We start from the raw sequence: 19,567 nt of genomic DNA on the forward strand, positions 1-19,567 counted from the left end.
ATTTATAAAGTGTAATTTACACACCAAAGCATAATGGAGTTATTGGTTTTGCTATTTTTATATTTATTGGCTGGTAATGGTAGTAAGTGTTCATTTTATTGAGGAAAACTATGTATTTGATTATGCTGTGGAATGTACTGATATCAGTGCTTCTGTAATGTAAAACATGCAAACAAATGTTTGGTTCTATAAGCCAATTTTGATCTCCATAAGGTGTGATCATATTGTGTGTTTGTGGAGCTTTTGCTGACAGCTTGTGTTTCAGGTGCTGGAGGTGCTATGCTCTCTGTGTGTGTGCCATGGAGTAGCAGTGCGGTCCAATCAAAACCTCATCTGTGACAACCTGCTGCCAAACCGAGACTTGCTGCTCCAGACGCGTCTGGCTAATCAGGTCACAAGGTACAGTTTAAAATGTTTTCTCTGGATAGAACTTCTTTGTTGTGCTTAGAAATAACTATCTCTTTTATTCTATCCTCTATTTGGGCCCTCTGAATTTAGTTAGTTTTATTTTTCTTATAATACCAACATTAAAATCATACAAAATGAAAACAATGTTAGATGTATCATTTGCAATAATAAGAGACCACATACAAGCAAGGTTGATGTTACATGGAGCGCATCCTTGAATGTCCTTGCATGGGTTGACTTATTGGGCCACTACTAATGATAGATTTCTCTAATGTTTGGTTATGCAGACACTGTTCTTTTGGCTTTATTTATATTTTTCCATCTGTAATGACATCCACCACGTTATTGCGAGAGGCACTCACTCGGTAGGACTCAAGTATCGTCTCCTTGACCGTCTCCTTGTCTGCACCCTTGACTGTCTCCACGTCTGTCCACTCTTCATTCGATGTATCAGTTCTTTTTTTAACTGTATTTATTTGAAAAGGGGACAAAATACATTAATCAACATTTAAGTAGATGTAAATGTGTTCGAGTTAGCGGAGAGGCTAATTTTCATCGGCAGTCCCTCTGACAGATGTTATTAGGAATCTTAAAATAAAATATAACATATAAACATACAACTGTAGAAAAAGAAACAATAATGAAAATATAAACGTTTATGACCCAGTTCACAAGAACAATGATGTCATATTGTGAATGCTACTGTTAATGATATAATAGCATCACTGTTAAAATTGTTGATTCTAAATCAACCATTAAATGCATTAAATGAATGATGGGATGAATGTGGTTTTCCTAAGTGGAATTTTGCACTCCCTCTTAGCTGTACCTACAGTAGTTCTGCTCAGTAGAGGTGGGGGTACTAGAATCCTATAGACTAGACAGACATTTTTGTATTTAATCAGGTTTTCAGGTATTCTTTAACTTGAATTTTTGTTTTATTGCATTGAAAAATAGGCTACCCCTCACTCCCCATCCCAAGCCTTGCACCAGGGAAGAGTTGTTGCTTGTTTGACTTTAAGTGGTCCTTTGGTCCACAGCAGTGTCTTAATGTCTTGTTTAGCACATTTTTTAAAATACTAACATTTATGAAGGAAAACCCACAACTTGAATGAGCATAAACAGAAATAAAGTCAACCAGTGGGGGTAACTTAAGGGGGTAACTTGAGTTAAAATAATTGCCAGAAAGAAGCCAGAAAGCCAGAAATAAGCCAGAAAGAAGTTAATTAATGTTCAGAGTCACAGGAGGACAGCGTCCTTAGTCCTTATCCTCTGCAACAAAGTGGGTACATTTTACTCACTTCTTAGCAAAGGCTGCTCCGTTTAGTGAGAAAATCATCGTTTCCATTTTTTATATTTTCCTCTCTTTTTTAAAAACATTTTTCTGTAATCAAACCTATCTACAGCACGTTTACGTCATTTGATATTCTGTAGCTTACAATCTTTTTGGGGGGCTAAAGAAATATTCACCTAGATTGTCTGAATTTTTGGACACATCCAAAAGACATGGGAGTGACTGGTGTTAATGTGTTCACATTGCCTCCAGTATTGCCGATGTGATGTACATAATTGATTTTTTATGTGTAGAGTTATGAAAAAATTAACCAAATTTGCTCCACTTTTTTGAGCTTGTGGGTGAGTGTTATGTTTTTCTATTTGACTTTATCTTGTTGTTTGATATTTGTGGCAGTTTTGAGTGTTTTACATGTTGTCCTGTCAGTGTTGGGTTGTGTTATAATGGTGTAAAATAACATTTCAAAGAAAAGAAAAAAATGATGCATGAAAATCGGACTGCAAAATGCACAGCATCTTCAGTGTCTCAGAAGTCTAAATGATTAAAGTAAGGAAGAAAATATTGTGTGAAAAATCAATCACTTACTATCTACAAATTCTCCCTGTTGGATGGAGGCTTTTTTAGATAAAGCTCATACTAGCTTTCAGTAACCTTTAAATTAACTATTGCCAGTTTAGCTGTGAAAAGAGAAAAACATTCAAGGATTTTTTTCTGGATTCAGGAGGGGACAAGACTCAAACACAGCTACTGTGCAAAAATGAAAAACATCAGATAGACACAGAAACTGTGAGCTACAGCAGACACAGTAATTTCTGTATCACTCTTTATATCAATGTTGTGATATTGAATAATGCTATCTCACATCACATATTTTTTCATATCCTGCAGGCCTATTGGAACATGTTTTTTTTTTCACAAATTATATCCAAGGCAAGAGCTCTATTTCTCAAAAAGCCTGTAGGTTTCTATAGATTTAGCAGATCTGGCTCTTATTAGATTTCATGGTGTTTTTTGCATTATTAACATCACAGCAGAGACTTCAAAAGTCCAGAGTGACAGAAAGACGGCAGAGCTGCAGGGTCCATACACAGAACATGGAGGACATTAGAGAATAGCAGTCCAGTTGGGCATGCTCAAATAAATTTTATTACTGGCATAATATATGCTGATATATTCAGGCACATTGTATTTGTATTTGTCCTGCTTCTGTGCTGGAAAGTCATATTACAATAATGCAAATGATTTTAAGACTAACTCATTCAGAAAGGTGGGTGATGTCAGGACATCTTCTCTCAAAGAAACTTCAGAAAACTTGTCTGCCTTCCAAGATGGTTTTGTTCAGCAGAATTGAGTTTTCTGACACTTTTTTTGACAGTTTCATCATATTTCATGTTCTCCTTCAGTCTCTCAATATTTTGGCCCACTGTGCCAGTCCGATCTTGTAGGCAGTTTCCATTTTCCTTTTCCTCTGAGCTGTTTTCTTTTACTCCTCTACCTCCCTTTTTTTCCACTGAAGCTGGCTTTTTTGATCACGCTTTTCTGTGCCAGCAGCCCGTTGTGTTCCTCAGGCCTTATAGCTTATTTTGTTTCATATTCTTCGCACCTGCCAGTCCATTTCCTGGCTCTCCCTTTCTTCTTGTGTCATTTCTCATACTATCACTTGTACCTCTTGTTCAATAAAAGCTCCATTAGTGTATCTGATGTCATTCTCATTTCATTTTCCTCTTCAGATTTTGTTTTCTTTTCCAGCCCCGCACACCATATATTGTCATTTCTTACAGATGTGCTTTTGTCTTTTGATGTATGTTTTAAAAATCCCCTTTTTTGCCTCTATATTGATTGATTGATTGATATTTTTATTTCCATATGGAAATGTCAAAATAAAACCATAAAGAAAATGGAAAAATTAACAAGAAAAGGAAAAAAAATCACAATACAGTAACTTCCACTTGCAAACAACCAGATCTTTTATACCTCTTTTAGCAAGTTTTCTCACTCAAGTGTTGTGAGTTTATGAACTGACATTTTTTCTCTAGACCGATGGTTCTCATCTGGTTGGTAAGGACCCAAAAGTGAGTTGCATTTTCAGTGGATTGGGAAAGTGTTCTTGGGAAAAAATGTGGTTAAAAGTTTATTGTGTACAGAGGACCCTACACAATCACCTTTTTAGGGTTAGGGTTGCACAGTATTGAATTTTTCCTAATATCCGACCCACAAATATTTACAAAATCATTTTAGCTGATACTGATATCGTTACTGATATTTAAATGTTCTTTAGATCTGAAACATCCTTACAACACAATTCAAAGTGTAAGGATGAATGCTCAATAAAAGAAGACTTCAGCTGGCTGTCACCGTTGATCCACCCTAAAATTCCCCCAACTTATTTGTTTGTAAAGCCAGTGTTTAAAGCTGATACAGGCAGATTTTCATAGCCAAAATATATCAGTTGTAAATACTGGCAAAAATGTATGTTTTAGCTTCTCAAAATCTGAAGAAAATAACCATAATTTACACCTTATTATTGGAAATGGAAGAAATACAATATATGCATGTATGCTAGTGCTGCACAATTAATCTAATTGCAATAGTCATGTTAGGCTGAAATTACATAACCATAAGGCTGCAATTTTTTTGTATTACGTAGCACTCGAAAGGTTTTCAATGCCTGCAGAAATGCCTTTAAGTTTGCAGTTGTACCACTATTGCACTTTGTAGAAATCTTTTCTTTTTTCAGTATAAAATTATTCTGAAAGCAGTGCTATAAAAACTTCAGGTTTTATTTTTTTATGCTGTGTAATATTTGTATGATTTGAGTTGAGAAATACACACTTCAAAACTCTCATCATTCTCTGCAACTTCCTTGATAACCAAGCAAGTCAAGTCATGATACCATTTATGGGTTACATTGTAATCGAAATCGCAACATTTTCCAGTATGATTGCAATCGCCCATTATTACCAAATTGTGCAACACTATTGCAGGGATTTACTCAGAAATTTGGGTCACGATTTCTCACTTAGGAGGTGGTGGTGTGTCCTGAGGCAAGACCAGTTGAGAACCACTGCTCTAGACAGTATTGATGCCTTGATGTCAGCGATTTTTTTACTGATTTACTTGTTCACACAGTAATAATCAATGGAGATGCAAGAAACTGGTTTAATAATTTGAAATAATGCACATGCTCTGAGTACCATACCTATACAACTTGTTGCTTCTCCACTTTTATCAGAATAGTTGGAAATGTGATGCCCCTCTTATTATTTTTTCTGCACATTTCTTCGCCACAGCATGAGACCAAACATCTTCTTGGCCATGGGAGAAGATTCAGCTCAGCCCCGGAGGTGGTATTATGAAATGGTTGTGGATCATGTTGACTACTTCCTCACACCTGAACCTACACACCTGCGTGTTGGCTGGGCGTACACTGACGGCTACCAGCCGAGACCAACAGGTGGTGAAGGCTGGGGAGGCAATGGGGTGGGAGATGACCTCTGCTCCTATGGCTTTGATGGGCTTCACCTCTGGTCAGGTGAGGATAAAATCAAACAAGCTTCAAGCTTCAAAGTAATGTGTAAAAACTACCAGAGACTACCAATGATTCAAAAATAGCAGACAATTTCAACTTTGTCGTTTTTTACAATCTCAAAACCTTTCACAAGTAGATAGAATTACAGCAAAGAAAACAAATTAAACAGCTCATGTTTCTCCACATCTTTTAGGGTAAAAAAAAAAAAAAAAAAAAAGATCGAATTAAGATGGATCATTTTTGTACTTGCTTTAGTGCTACTAAAGAAGAATCAGGTACCACAGCCATAGCAAACCATGGCCAAAATTTAACGCAGAGGCCTCTGCTTTTAGTGTATGTTTCATAATGAATAATACATCAGAAATATGTATTTGTTTCTGAGAAAAAAGATGCAAAATTATGTAGCATCATACAGCTTGGTTAATCTGCTGGTGGTTTTACTGTTTTGCTGTACTGAATAGACTTTATCTAAAGTAATACTAACAGAAAGCAATACAAAAATAACCTTGGACATAGTTAATATGAAAGGCTGTTTCTTGTCTATCTTAGGTTGCATGAGCCGCAGAGTGAGCTCTCCATTCCCTCACCTGCTCAGAGATGATGATGTGGTCAGCTGCTGTCTCGACCTCAGCGCTCCCTGCATCTCCTTCCGGATCAATGGTCTACCTGTGCAGGGCATGTTTGAGAATTTCGGTGCTGACGGGCTTCTCTATCCTGTTGTCAGCTTCTCTGCTGGAGTCACGTTAGTAGCAGAAATATGTTACAGGATAATTTTCCTTGTGCATCTTTTGTCTGAATTCATGCTTTTGTGATTTGGCCCTCCATATGTTGAGTAAATATCTACCCTGTCCTATTTCTGGCCACCAGGGTGCGTTTTCTGTTTGGGGGCAGGCATGGAGAGTTTCGCTTTCTGCCTCCACCAGGTTTTGCTCCATGCTCTGAGGCTCTGCTCCCGAGGGTTAAGCTAAAAGTAGAGCCTTGTCAGACATACATTTTGGATCACGGAGATGGAAGACAAGGGCTTATCGGCTGCTCAATATCTGCCACTCCAGTGACCTTTACTCCAACACCAGTGGACATCAGCAAGGTATGAATAAGCACAAAGAATATTGTCATCCCTAACAGATTGCAAAGGTTTTTAATTAAAGACAGAAATGTATAATTAGGGTTCCTGCACATTCTTAAAACTTTTAAAAAACTTTCCAATTTTCTAGTCATGTAAAACACATGGAAAATGGGAGAAAAAGCAACATGTCCTGGAAAATCATGTGCAGTCAAGGCAAATTATTCAAACATTCTCCTGATTTCATATCAGTGTCCAAAACTGATGACAGTGGCATCTGAAAGTTTAGTTAAAGTTAGCTGAAGTTAAAAATTTTCTTTCATATTTCCTCTTTTGTATATTTACTATTGCTTAAAGCACACATATTTTCACCTCCCTTATTGATTAAATAGTCAGTTGAATACAATAACTAAAATAATGTATTTTTTTAGATAGTCTGTTTTTTATTTTGAGAGAAAAAAAGATATGTTATGAATGTCCAAACCAATATTGTCTATATTCTGTAAATCTGCAGGGATTTCTTTGCATTATTCTATGATAACTCATTAGCATGAATTCGTGGTTATGACCATAGATTGCACATCTTTTAAATCAGACTGCCACATAAAGGAACATATTCATAATGAGGACATAATGCATTCTGTCAAATTAGCTAAAATTATCTTGGAAAGTCCTGGAAAATAATCTCTAGAAGAAAGTGGGAACTCTGATTATGTCCAAAATCAACTTAAAGTAGATTCTTGGTGCTGATAAATACCATATTGAGGTATTTTACAATCAATGTATTCTTCCTTCATACCACTACACTTACAGATGGAATTGCCTCCACAACTTGAGGATATCCGAGATAAACTGGCAGAGAATATCCATGAACTTTGGGCAGTGGACAAGATTGATCTTGGATGGACACATGGACTGGTGAGACAAAAGAAATAAACACATTCTTAAAGAAACTAACACATGCTTAAATAAAACAGCAGTAGCTATATGTTGTGCAAGAGTATAATGCTATTAAATGTTGACTTTAAACTTGACTGCTCAGGTTCATTTTAGTTCCTCTTGCAGTTTTTATAAAATACGCTTCTGTCAATCAGGTGAGAGATGAAGTTAAAAGACATGATCCCTGTCTTGTGGAGTTTTCCAAACTACCAGAGCAGGAGAGGAACCAGAACCTTCAGATGGCTCAGGACACTCTCAGGTAAGCTCTACGTAAAATAACTTCATGGACACGGTTTATTTTTCCTAAGTGGACATGAACCACGGCTATAATAAACCCCATTTGCCATTTGAATTTCACACTAAGAGGTTAATCTTATGTTTAATGATTGTTTGTTTTTCCACTGGAGGACGGTGCTTGCCTTTGGCTTCCACATAAGTTTGACTGATGTCAGTGCTGAAGAAAGAGTCAAATTTATGAGAGTTTCCACCAAGTATGTGCCTGGCTAATTGTTGTAGCTGCAAATTTGAGAAGTAGTCCTTGAATGTAATATGAAATCTTGACATGTGTATCCACTGTTGCAGGTATGAGCAGCCCAGTGGCTTTAAACCTGCCCCTCTAGACCTGAGCCAGGTCATTCTGAGCCCAGCCCATGAGGCATTGGTTAACTTGCTGGCAGAGAACGATCACAATGTGTGGGCCAGAGAGCGTATCAAACAGGGATGGACCTACGGAGCTCAACAGGTTTATGCTCTATGCTTTGGTTGGCATTTGGCAGCAGTGCCAGTGAGAGATGTCATTGGAACATGTTTTCACTCAACATTTTTGCTCTAAAATTTCAGACATTTGTTATCAGAGTGATGTGTTAACACATTTTTCATATATGTTGTTTTTGTCATCAAAAATGTAAAGACACAGAACAGCTACATGATCCATCAGCTCAGACACTGATTCTACTCTCTAACAAAGATTGCTTCACATAACGCTTTTTGAATTTGCATTTTCAGGATGTTAAAGCGAAGCGGAGCCCATATCTTGTGCCATACAGCCTTCTTGATGAAAGGAGTAGAAGAGTGGGCTTTGAGAGTGTCAGAGAGGCTGTCTGTACCCTGTTGGCTTATGGTTACAGCCTGGACACCCTCAACCCGGAGCAGAGTATGTCTCAAAGCCCTGTCAATCATCTAATAATTCATCACCCTGTTGATTTGTCTTTATTAACTGTTAAAAGCAAAATAAAATGCATTTACATTTAATTAAGATAAGGCTCTGTTTATCAGCTCAAATAATACAGTGCACAAGTTGCTTCATAATACTGAATGTTTGCAACACTACACAGTCAATAAAGTTTGTGTACAAATATAAACTCCTTTCAGCAGGATGCAAATTTGATGGTATGGAAAAACATTAACATTCTTTTTCTCTTTGTTGAATTTACAGCCTTATTATCAAATCCATATCATTTCTCTCTGGAGAAAGGCAGAGTGTTTCGCCCAGATAAATCATACGCTGTAACCCAGGGGAAGTGGTACTTTGAATATGAAATAATGACAGCGGGGAAAGTGAGAGTAGGCTGGGCTCGACCAAGCTGTTCCCCTGATAAAGAGCTTGGCTTGGATGACCAGGCATTTGTCTTCGATGGATTTGAGGTGTGATATCCAAATATCTTTTCTTTATGGGCAATGAATTAAACCTTGTTTGCAATAAGGCAGAAATATTAGTATGACTGTTGTACATCCTCATGTGGATTCTTTCTTTTTGCGTTGATCAAAAACATATTTTTATGCTTCCAAAGTTCTTGGTCCTTATCCCTGTAGTGCAGAGAGTTAATATAGGACTGGATCTAATAATAACTCCAATTTGTATACAAACTGTTATGTTCTGACTCTTTTGTAATTGTGATGCCAGAGGATATTTTGGAGAGCAGACAATGACAGAACTTTGGCTCTGTTTGAGATCAATAGCTCACTTATATTCATAGCTTTTTGTTTTTTTTTTTAAAAAAACAGCTGTTCACAATATCAGCAAAGTTGAAACTAACATGTGAGGCTCTGATTAAGAAATAGATGCTATCATACTGTGCTGCTGTCCTAAATTATTCATCACAAAAAGGCACAATAACAATATTGTTATTAGCTAATGGTCATGTGTTTTCAACCTATCCTTCTGTGACTCATCAAGGTTTTACACTCTCTCCTGATTGTTCAACCTCCTTTTTCTTTCAGGCTCAGTGGTACCATCAGGGTGCCGAGCCCCTGGGACGTCCTTGGCTGAAAGGCGATGTTGTGGGCAGTCTAGTGGACATGGCTGAGCGCACTATGATGGTCACGCTCAATGGAGAGATGCTGTTTAATGACAGAGGATCAGAACTGGCTGCCAAGGACTTTGATAGAAAAGACGGTTTGCAAGAGTTCGGACTTTTCAGCACAGTAAACAGATACTGGTTTAAACTAAAAATAAGACACTAGACTTTTTTAATGTAACTTTTAAATTATTTCTTATAAAAGTCTTAGCTGAATCCAAGGATTAAATATGGGTTCAGGCTGATTTAATTTGCTCTCATATCCCTGTTTTTCCCAGGTTTGTTGCCTGTGGTCAGTGTTGGAGTAAACCAGACAGGGAGGCTGAATTTGGGCCGCCATGTGGACTCCCTGAAGTACTTCACAGTATGTGGCTTGCAGGAGGGATATGAACCTTTCGCTGCCAACATGTCTAGAGATCCAGCCATGTGGATGAGTTGGAAGCAGCCTCAGTTTACCTCAATAATGCCTGATGACCAAAACTTACAGGTTAGTTTACCAGACTGTAGGCTTTCTTTGTTCCAAGCAGCTTGTTTAATATTTATTAACTATGGAGTGTGATGCAATGATTTGTTCAGTATTTCAACACAGGCCTTGGTTGCTTAGAGCGCTGGTTAATTGACAGCACTGATCCTGAAAATCTTGTCCAAATCTCATTCAAGGTCACCCGAGTGAGTGGCTCAACAGATTCCTTATCCAGCCTAAGGGTTTCTCAGCGGTTGTTTGCACACCATGTTGGAGGCAGTGAGATGGGCTTTTACCGGCTCAGCATGTCCACTGAATGTGCCCCCATCCTCAAGAGCCCTGCAAACGGCGTGCTTCCAGTGGCCTCCAACTCTCTTTCTCCAGGTTCACATAACATTACATCTTATACAGTATGCTTGAGTTGTTCAGAGAAAACATAACCAACGGCTTGTTTTGTTTGCAACATGCTCAAACACATGATGGTTACTGCTGATGGAGTTATTAAACATTAAAGGGCTATGAAGGATAATGTTGAGTGGTATAATTAGTAGTCAGATGCTGGTAGTTGTTAGCAGCTATTCAGATTTCTCACTATCAAACTAACTGATACTCTACCATTATGTCCTTGATGAGCTGCACAGCTTAAGCTCCCTATGGCTCTGCTGTAATTAATTCCCATTGTCCTTTTAGGAAGAAAAGAGCAGGAGGAGGTGGACTCTGACTTTGAAGTTTTGATGAAGTCAGCCCACAGTTATGCCGGCTCAAGAGATGAGCTCAACCACAAGGATCATAGTCACGACAAAACATCAAGACTGAAACAACGGTATGTTGTGGAGGGACTAAAGCTGGGATAAAAAGGAGCAAGATAAAAATGTAAACAGAAGTATACATGTATTGGTCATTCATATCACATTTACTTAAGATAATATACAAGGTATGGCCATTAAAAAATGAGACTAATGCTGTATTTCAATTTTATTGAACATAAACATTTTTCAGTGTCTTTGTCCTTCAGATACTCTCCCTCTGCATCGATACACTCCGGCATTCAGGTTTTTTGCTCTGATCAAAGCGGTGCAGTAGGTCTTCTTCAGACAGTAGTCTCAAAACCTCTGCTGTTCTTTTCTTATCCTCTGACACAGACTCAAAACATGTTCCTTTGAGTACAGATTTGGTCTTAGGAAAAAGTCACACGGTGCTCGATCAGGTGAACAGGGAGGGTGATCAAGCACTGTGATATGTTTTTGGACCACAAACTGCTTTACTGAGAGTGTGCTGTGAGCTGGCATGTTGTCTTGATGAAGAATGAAATCATTTTTCCACAGTTGGGTCACTTTCTTCTGATTTTTTCTCTTAGTTTTTCTAGAACCTGTTTATAATAGTGTTGATTCAGCATTGACCCTTCTGGAACCCACTCCTCCAAAATAAAACGATTAACATGGCTTTAAATTTGGACTTGCTTTGTTGTGTTTTCTTCATCCGTAGTGACGATGGTGTTTTCTAATGCACTGATTGGTGTTTTTTCTCAGAAGTTTTAGATGTGCATGGACACCCACAGTGTTCCTCTCTGCCTCCACAAAATCTTTTGTGCCATTCAAACACACGTACTGTAACATGCAGTTTTCCCCATACACCTCCGTTGATGTACAGAAAGATTCTGCTATTTTGTTTAATTTCAACCAAAAATTTCAAGTTAATCAATGCTCAAATTTTAAGCTAATCATTTCCAACACTTTAGCAAAAACATTTCAATCAGTAGCTAGCAGTAAACTAAAGACGGCAATTATTGTAAACTTACAGCAGTTGTGTATGAATACCCAACTTTTAACATATAGCAGTTATTGCATCTGTTAACCACATGGGATTAATCCTTTTAAGCGCTGTTTCATTATATAATAGCCATACCTCGTATCACTGAGTTTGAATCATCATGATACATCTTTCTTCATATTTCTCTGCCAGAAGATTAAAATAATAAAACATTGTAAAGAAAGATGGTTCCCTTTCATTGGAAACTGTAGAAAAATGAAACTGTGTTACAGCAATTCATGTGTCCTTTTGTCTTTAAGGTTCATGCTTAAGAAGACTAAACCAGGCCTGGTCAGCAGCAACTCTTCTGCACGGCTTTTAGAAGATGTCGTAGTTGACAAGGATAATCACGATCATCTCATACAGAGCTCCAGAGTAATGTTACCTTTTTCTCCTCATCTCTTTGTAGCCAGGATAAGGTGCTCTTCAGGATAAGAGGACAAGGATATAATGTTAAAAAGGGGCAATGACTTGCCTGTTAACTTTTAAGAGTCCATAGTATAGATGCCAGTCAGAACTGAGAATCAGAGGCACTCTAATGTAATAAAAATCCATTATTAAACAGGAATATCTACGCATTTTGACTTCAACAAGTCTTCATCAGGACATCAATTTTGCCATGTTTAATTTTTCCAAATGATGCCCATCAACAACAGACACACAAAATGTATTTGGACTCGCTGCTCTTTTAGAGTGCAGTGAAATTAAGCTGTTTTCACTGCAGAGCTCTTTGCTTGTCATTAGCCACAAAATAAAAAAATAAAAAAACTACAGAATGGTTATGAAAACACCAGACAATGTCAGTAATTGACCTCTGTTTTTCAGTATTATTACTCTGTGAGGGTTCTGCCTGGCCAGGAGCCATTCAGTGTGTGGGTTGGCTGGGTGACCTCGAGCTTTCATCAACATGACATCTCTTTTGATGCTGACAATGTCCAAACTGTGACTGTCACTCTGGGAGATGACAGTGGTAAAGTCCAGGAAAGGTTAGTGTCCACTTTGAGGCAGTGGTGTTATTTACAAAGGTGACTTTATACAAAATTAAAATGGTAACTACAGTTACATATGCATGCACTGATTGATTCTACTGCCCTTTAGATGTACTACTGCTTTGTTTTAAGTTTTCATGACAAAGTACAAGTCGACCCCTGATAAATCATATCTCTGTCCTTTGCTCCTAGTGTGAAGCAATGTAACTGTTACATGGTTTGTGCTGGAGAGGCTACAGGCCTTTCTCAGAGTCGCAGAAGTGCAGGGCTGGAAATCGGCTGTTTAATCGACACTGCCACTGGGCTGCTCACCTTTACTTCCAATGGAGTGGAGATGGCCACCTTTTACCAAGTAGGTCAAACAGGGTTTTGTTCTGATTAGCATGACAGTGTTCATGCTAATAAGTAATTTTTCCCTATTAATTTTTTAAACATATTAAGTGTGCACAAATCTAAATTTAATATACATTAACCCTCACTGTCACGCTTGGCAGAATAACTTGTTAAAGTAATTATTGTGAATAAAGCGTAGCTGGGAGGATAAAATAATTAAACCATTGTTTCACTGCTGATCAGGTAGAGGCCAGTACAAAGCTGTTTCCTGCTGTTTTTGTGAAGCCCACCACCAGCAACATGTTTCAGTTTGAGCTTGGACGAATTAAGGTATAGGAACCCAAATTATTAATCTTGTCAAATAAATCGAAAGTATCGTTTTTACATTATTTTTTGATTGTCACAATTTTTAATAAAGCAACAGAAAATAGATGAATTGGTCTTTACTGAGTGGTTTATTTATTTTCAAAGTTGCAACCTGCCAAGTTTTTCATTGTCTCAGCCAGTTATGTTATTTACTAATTTTTTATACTCTTTCTCACCTGTCCATTGTTAACCTCTCCTTCCCAGAATGTGATGCCTCTGTCGGCAGGTTTGCTTCGCAGTCAAAGAAGGAATACCACACCTCAGTGTCCTCCAAGGCTTCATGTGCAGAAACTTAGTCCAGTATCATGGACCAGGATACCAGACAGCACTCTAAAGGTGGTGGTGGATCACCCAGATGAGTGCCACGGATGGAGAGTTCAATGCTCTGAGCCCCTGCAAGTCATGTCACTCCAGATCCCTGATGAAAACAGGTGAAAGAACGTGGACAAATATGTAATTTAAGGAAGGTGCACAGACAGTGAGGCATGTGTTGTAATGTTGCTGTCATCTCTTATGTCTCTCCTTTTCAGCTTTTATCTTAAAACACCAGACAGTGCACAATTTAGTGTGTAACATTGTGAAAATTGCAACAGACCGTTGCTGCATTTTAATTTGTTTCAGGTATTCAGCCGTGGGCACTAATGCTGTTATTGTGCTGTATTTTTTGATTGCATACTTCTAGGTGTGTTGACATTTTAGAGCTGTCAGAACATGTAGACCTCTTGACATTTCACCACCACACTCTCCTACTCTACTGCTCCTTATGCGCCCTTGGAAACACCCGAGTGTGCCATGCCTTGTGCAGTCATGTGGACCAATCCCAGCTCCTTCATGCCATTCAAGATCCCCAACTCCCTGGGCAACTCCGCTCTGCATTTTACAAGCTGCTCATTCAGGTCATTGCTTGTTTGAATTCATTTGGGTTACAACAGAATATGGGAAACTTGAAGAATCATTTAAAGAGTATTCTTGCTTTTTAGGTTCACCTCAGCAGCCACTCAACAGCATGCCTCATGATGAACCAGGAGTACATTGTACCTATGACTGACCAGACCAGAGAAATAACCCTTTGTCCCAGCTCTGCAAACGGAGTGAAAGACATTAATGATCAACCTCCAGAAGGCATTGTCAGCACTAGTATTAGTACATCCCTAAAACCTCGGATGAATTTCTCATCTCCTTTTTTTGTAAGAAGCTATGTTATGGAAGGAGATTATTCAGTTGAAGTATTCTGCACAGACAGCCCAGAAATCCCCCTGGACATACTGAAGGATCTGACAGTTGAGATGCTGACTGCTGGGGTGTACTCAGTGGGTCAGGGTGTGAGGGATCCTGTAGGAGGCAGCATTGAGCTGCTGCTGGTCCCTCTAATTAGACTTTTCTACTCCCTGCTGGTTATGGGGGTATTTGGGGATGAGGACCTTGGGAAAGTTCTGAGACTGATTGAGCCAGGAGTCTTTTCCATAGATGCTGAATCTCTTGAGGAGGAAGAAGAAGAAGAAGAAGGAGAAAGTGATGATGAAAAAGAATGGAAAGGGGGCAAGAATAAAGACAATGAAACCTTGAAACAGGGACTTCTTCATATGAAGCTTCCAGAGGCTGTCAAACTTGAGGTGAATGATGCAGCAGATTTCATTGACTTTGTTGTTTCTCCTCCCCCTCTTTTGGGTGTAGTTTTGGATTATCCTTAGATGCTATATTGGTGGATTTTGGTTTTAACTTAAGATATTTCTTCCTCCAGCTCTGCCGTCTTCTGTCTTACCTGTGCGACTGCCAGGTGCGTCACAGGGTAGAGTCTGTGATCGCCTTCTCTGACAACTTTGTGAGTCAACTGCAGGAGAACCAACGATTTCGCTACAACCAGGTCATGCAAGCACTTAATATGTCAGCCGCTCTGACTGCACGCAAGACAAAGGAGTTCCGCTCTCTTCCACAGGAGCAGGTGAAATGATTGAAACTACAGCTCTGCAAAAAAATTAAGACCACTGCAAAAATGTGTTTTTTAAATTTCTGGTTCTACCATATGTAGGTTTGTTTTGGAACAAAATGGACATTTTTTAATTTTACTACATGACAAAGCAGTGAAGACAAGCTTGTATTCATTTTTAAACGACTCAGAAAGAATGTTTTACTTACTATGAAGATTTTAGAAATGTTTGCAGTTTTTCGAGAGCTGTATATTTCAAATGCTATGAGTAATGACAGTTCATTAATATTTTTTCATGTTCACTCTGAAGGAAAGGCAAACTCAAAGAAAGACTTTTTCATTTATACAAGTTTACATTTGAATATCTAATCTTGTCTGTAGATCAACATGCTGCTAAACTTCAAAGATGATGAGCAGCAGGAGAACTGCCCCTGCCCAGTAGAAATCCAACAACTTCTGCATGAATTTCATCACCTGCTCAAAACACACTGTGGTTAGAGCTCTTTTTTAAAAAAATCTTTCTTGTTCATAATTCATCCTTGTAGAGCCAGGGAACTATGGGGGAAAAAAAGCTTTGAGGAGGCTCTTACTATCATCATCACTGAGGAAGTCTGCTCAATTTGGCTTTTGCTGTGCAGGAATTGAAATGGACAGTGAAGCAGAGGATGAAGAGGCTGCTGAGAAATCTGTGAAAGAGCGACTCCTCAGTCTAGTGGGAAGTGTCATCAGGTTGAAGAAGACACCTGAAGAGGTGGAGGAGAGTAGGCTGCAGAGTTCCAGTAAGAGCATTATGATGAGGAAGTATTTCTTTGTTTTGTTCGTACAGTTGTGTACTGCCTTTTCTCTTTGGTTACTTTTGGTCATTTTCTTTTTAATGTTAATTATCTGTACATGGGATGTCACAGCTTTGTTTGTTCAGTATTATACAGAAATATAGATGAGTCTAAATAAGAGACAGTCAATGTGTATACGCATGTCAGATGGTAAAAGATAACCTGTTATCAAAGACAGTATGTTTGGCAGACATAAAGCACCACAGAAGTCAAACAAAGCTTTTATTTGAATATAAATTTGTAAATCTTCCCTTCCTCTACTATTTCATCTACTTTTCATTTGTCTGTTCTTCCTCAGAATCCCTGAAAAAGCTCATCTCAGAGGCGATGGTATGTTGGGCTCAAGAGACTGAGATAGAGGACCCTGAACTGGTAAGGGCTGTCTTCAGACTGCTGCACCATCAGTATCAGGGCCTATGGGGCCAAATGGCAGGACCCCTCCGCAGAGCCTATACAATTAGCCAGACTTCAGTGGAGGATACCATGGCCCTTTTGTCCTCCCTGAGCCAAATCCGCTCTCTCCTCAGTGTCCGCATGGGAAAAGAAGAGGAGAAGCTGATGATCAGAAAACTAGGGTAGGGGAGATTTGCAAAGAATCACAGGTTTTCCTCTTCTGACACCTCTTTATTTGTGCAATTTGGTTTAATTATTTTGATTCATTCTGTTCTAAAATATGGATCATAATATCATCTCTGGTGTGAAAAGATTTGTTACATTTTAATGCATTATATTCTATACAGGGAAATCATGAATAATAAAGTTTTCTATCAGCACCCTAATCTGATGAGAGCATTGGGGATGCATGAGACTGTGATGGAGGTGATGGTCAATGTCCTGGGAGAAGGAGAGTCAAAGGTGAGGGACACATTTAAATGCATTGTGATATTTGGAGAATGTTTTTAGTCACAGAAAAAAAGCTTTTTTTTTTTATCAAAGAATGATCCATATTTCACCTGTTGTATCCAAAAGAAAAGCTTCTAAAAAGGATAACTAGCTTACATATATCACCAATAAGACAGGTCTCTCTTCAGAACTATCTGTTCTTTTTCACCATCTGCCTCCTTTAATTATACTTATCTTTACATATGTGCATTAATTTTCTTTAATCAGGAGATCACCTTTCCCAAGATGGTAGCCAACTGCTGTCGATTCCTGTGTTATTTTTGCCGCATAAGCCGTCACAATCAGGGAGCCCTGTTTGATCATCTCAGCTACCTGCTGGAAAACAGCAGTGTTGGTCTCGGTAAATCCTATCCTCTCCCTTTTTCTTTTCTTCTTTTATGTTTAAAAGGTCCAAAAAGTAAACTCAAAAGAATGTACTGAGGTTTTACAATGCAATAATCTTCCTTACACTGCAGAATTCAGTTTGTTGACCTTGGGACTCAAAACTTATTCAGAAGTATTGATTCAGCTCTCTTTATGAGCCTTAGTTTTTGGTGCTCTTGCAAGGATGGCAATGAATTCCAAACCTGTAACTCTATAGTTGCACTGAGGCAACTCAGTGAGTAAAAACCTATTTCACATCTGTTTGATTGAATTGTACAGATATATTCACTCTTGTGTATCACTCTCTTTGCTCAGACCACAGTGAATAAAGAAAACATTTTTTATTTCCTTTAGTTTATTACTCTTGTGTAAAATTCAATTTTCAGGGATTGGAAACCTTTTTCTTTTTGCTCAGCTCTTGTCCCTCTGATAAGAAACCCAAATATCCTGACATATGGTTTATGAGTTAATATTAAGTTTTTGCATGCCTTGTATTTCCCTCAGCTTCACCATCAATGCGTGGAGCCACTCCTTTGGATGTGGCTGCAGCCTCTGTAATGGATAATAATGAACTTGCATTAGCACTGAAGGAACATGACTTAGAGAAGGTAACTCCGTATTCCTTGTGTTAAATGTTTTCCTTATGTTCTAAATATATACATTGTCTATTAAAAGTATTCAATCATTAGATGTTTGACCTTTTTATTGATTTTATTAATCAGTTATGGTCAATATAATTTGGCTTTTTTGACAAAAAAAATTACCAAAATACCCCTTTGATGTCAAAGTGAAAGCACGTTTCTACAAGTAATGTTAATTAAATCAAAATATATAAGGTAAAATAAGTGACTGCACAAGTATTTACCCCCTTCAAGTCAGGATTTAGTAGACGCTCCTTGGGCTGCAATCAGCACTGAGTCTGAGTGGATAGGTCTCAATCAGGTTTGCACATCTGGACACTGTAATTTTACTCCATACTTCACCAAAGAACTTTCTTCTACTTGACCATGGAGTCTCCCACATGCCTTTTGGTGAACTCTATTCAAGATTAAATGAGTTTTCTTCAACAGTTGATTTCTCTTTGCCACTCTCCCATAAAGCTTTGACTGGTGAAGACCCTGGGCAGCATTTGTTGTATGCAGAGTCTTTCCCATCTCAGCTGCTGAAGCTTGTAACTCCTTCAGAGTAGTCATTGGTGTCTTGATGGCCTCTGTCACTGGTCTCCATCTGACATGGTCACTCAGTCTGTGATTGCTTGATCTAGGCAGATGAACACGTGGCACATTCCTTCCATTTCTTGATGATGGATGTAACTGAACTCCAAGGGTTGTTCAGTGCCTTTGACATTTTTTTGTATCCATCCCTTGACTTATACTTTTCAATAACCTTTCCTCTGAGTTGCTTGGATTATTCTTTTGTCTTCATGGTGTAATGGTAGCCAGGAATACTGATTAACCAGAGACCGGACCTTCCAGACACAGGTGTCTTTATACAGCAATCACTTAAGACACATTCACTGCACTTGGGTGATTCCCATTTCACTAATATTGAGAGAACTGGCACAAATTGGCTTGAGCGCTGGTGAATTAAACAAGTCACTTTAAGGGGGTGAATATTTATGTAGTCACTTTATTTACCTTAAATATTTTTGTTTAATTGGCATTACTATAGACATCTGGCTTCACTTTTTGACATATTGACTATGATTGATTTGTAAAATCAATACAAGGATCAAACATCCAAGAGGGTGAATACTTTTTATAGATACTGCATATAGAGGAGAGCCTGCTAATTCCTCTTTCTCTTGCAGCTCCTTTTCTTCTCAGTCATCTCATATTATATTTTTTGTCTAAGTAGCTCTGATGCTGTCTAGAAGACCTTAGTTTTCTCATTTTATTTTTCTCTATCTCTGTTTACTTCCCATCACACTTCAAAGCATCAGTTTTAATACAGTTTTGAAATGGAGCATAATATTAAGATGGTGGCACTTGAGGCTTTAGTGTTCTATTTGCGATACTGCATTATCTGCACGGGGCTTGAAGTGTAACTCA

General features: G+C 38.4%; 1 protein-coding gene across 1 annotated transcript in view; it reads left to right on the forward strand.

Annotated features, from left to right (window-relative positions):
• The window catches only part of ryr2b (ryanodine receptor 2b (cardiac)), a 97,587-nt gene that overhangs the window by 11,385 nt on the left and 66,635 nt on the right, over positions 1-19,567 (forward strand). Inside the window, exons 17-44 of the mRNA XM_041789540.1 lie at positions 266-399; positions 4,993-5,234; positions 5,781-5,973; positions 6,099-6,318; positions 7,108-7,212; positions 7,389-7,492; positions 7,641-7,724; positions 7,816-7,975; positions 8,239-8,386; positions 8,669-8,877; positions 9,454-9,628; positions 9,809-10,017; positions 10,191-10,377; positions 10,684-10,816; positions 12,063-12,177; positions 12,628-12,788; positions 12,984-13,143; positions 13,368-13,454; positions 13,695-13,921; positions 14,173-14,386; positions 14,471-15,103; positions 15,232-15,432; positions 15,799-15,910; positions 16,056-16,196; positions 16,549-16,825; positions 16,991-17,105; positions 17,361-17,493; positions 18,021-18,124. Of these exons, the coding sequence (XP_041645474.1) occupies positions 266-399; positions 4,993-5,234; positions 5,781-5,973; positions 6,099-6,318; positions 7,108-7,212; positions 7,389-7,492; positions 7,641-7,724; positions 7,816-7,975; positions 8,239-8,386; positions 8,669-8,877; positions 9,454-9,628; positions 9,809-10,017; positions 10,191-10,377; positions 10,684-10,816; positions 12,063-12,177; positions 12,628-12,788; positions 12,984-13,143; positions 13,368-13,454; positions 13,695-13,921; positions 14,173-14,386; positions 14,471-15,103; positions 15,232-15,432; positions 15,799-15,910; positions 16,056-16,196; positions 16,549-16,825; positions 16,991-17,105; positions 17,361-17,493; positions 18,021-18,124 (4,983 nt within the window). The remainder of the gene's footprint in view (positions 1-265; positions 400-4,992; positions 5,235-5,780; positions 5,974-6,098; positions 6,319-7,107; positions 7,213-7,388; positions 7,493-7,640; positions 7,725-7,815; positions 7,976-8,238; positions 8,387-8,668; positions 8,878-9,453; positions 9,629-9,808; positions 10,018-10,190; positions 10,378-10,683; positions 10,817-12,062; positions 12,178-12,627; positions 12,789-12,983; positions 13,144-13,367; positions 13,455-13,694; positions 13,922-14,172; positions 14,387-14,470; positions 15,104-15,231; positions 15,433-15,798; positions 15,911-16,055; positions 16,197-16,548; positions 16,826-16,990; positions 17,106-17,360; positions 17,494-18,020; positions 18,125-19,567) is intronic.

Source organism: Cheilinus undulatus, linkage group 6 (assembly GCF_018320785.1).
Source record: "Cheilinus undulatus linkage group 6, ASM1832078v1, whole genome shotgun sequence".
Lineage (NCBI taxonomy): Eukaryota > Metazoa > Chordata > Actinopteri > Labriformes > Labridae > Cheilinus > Cheilinus undulatus.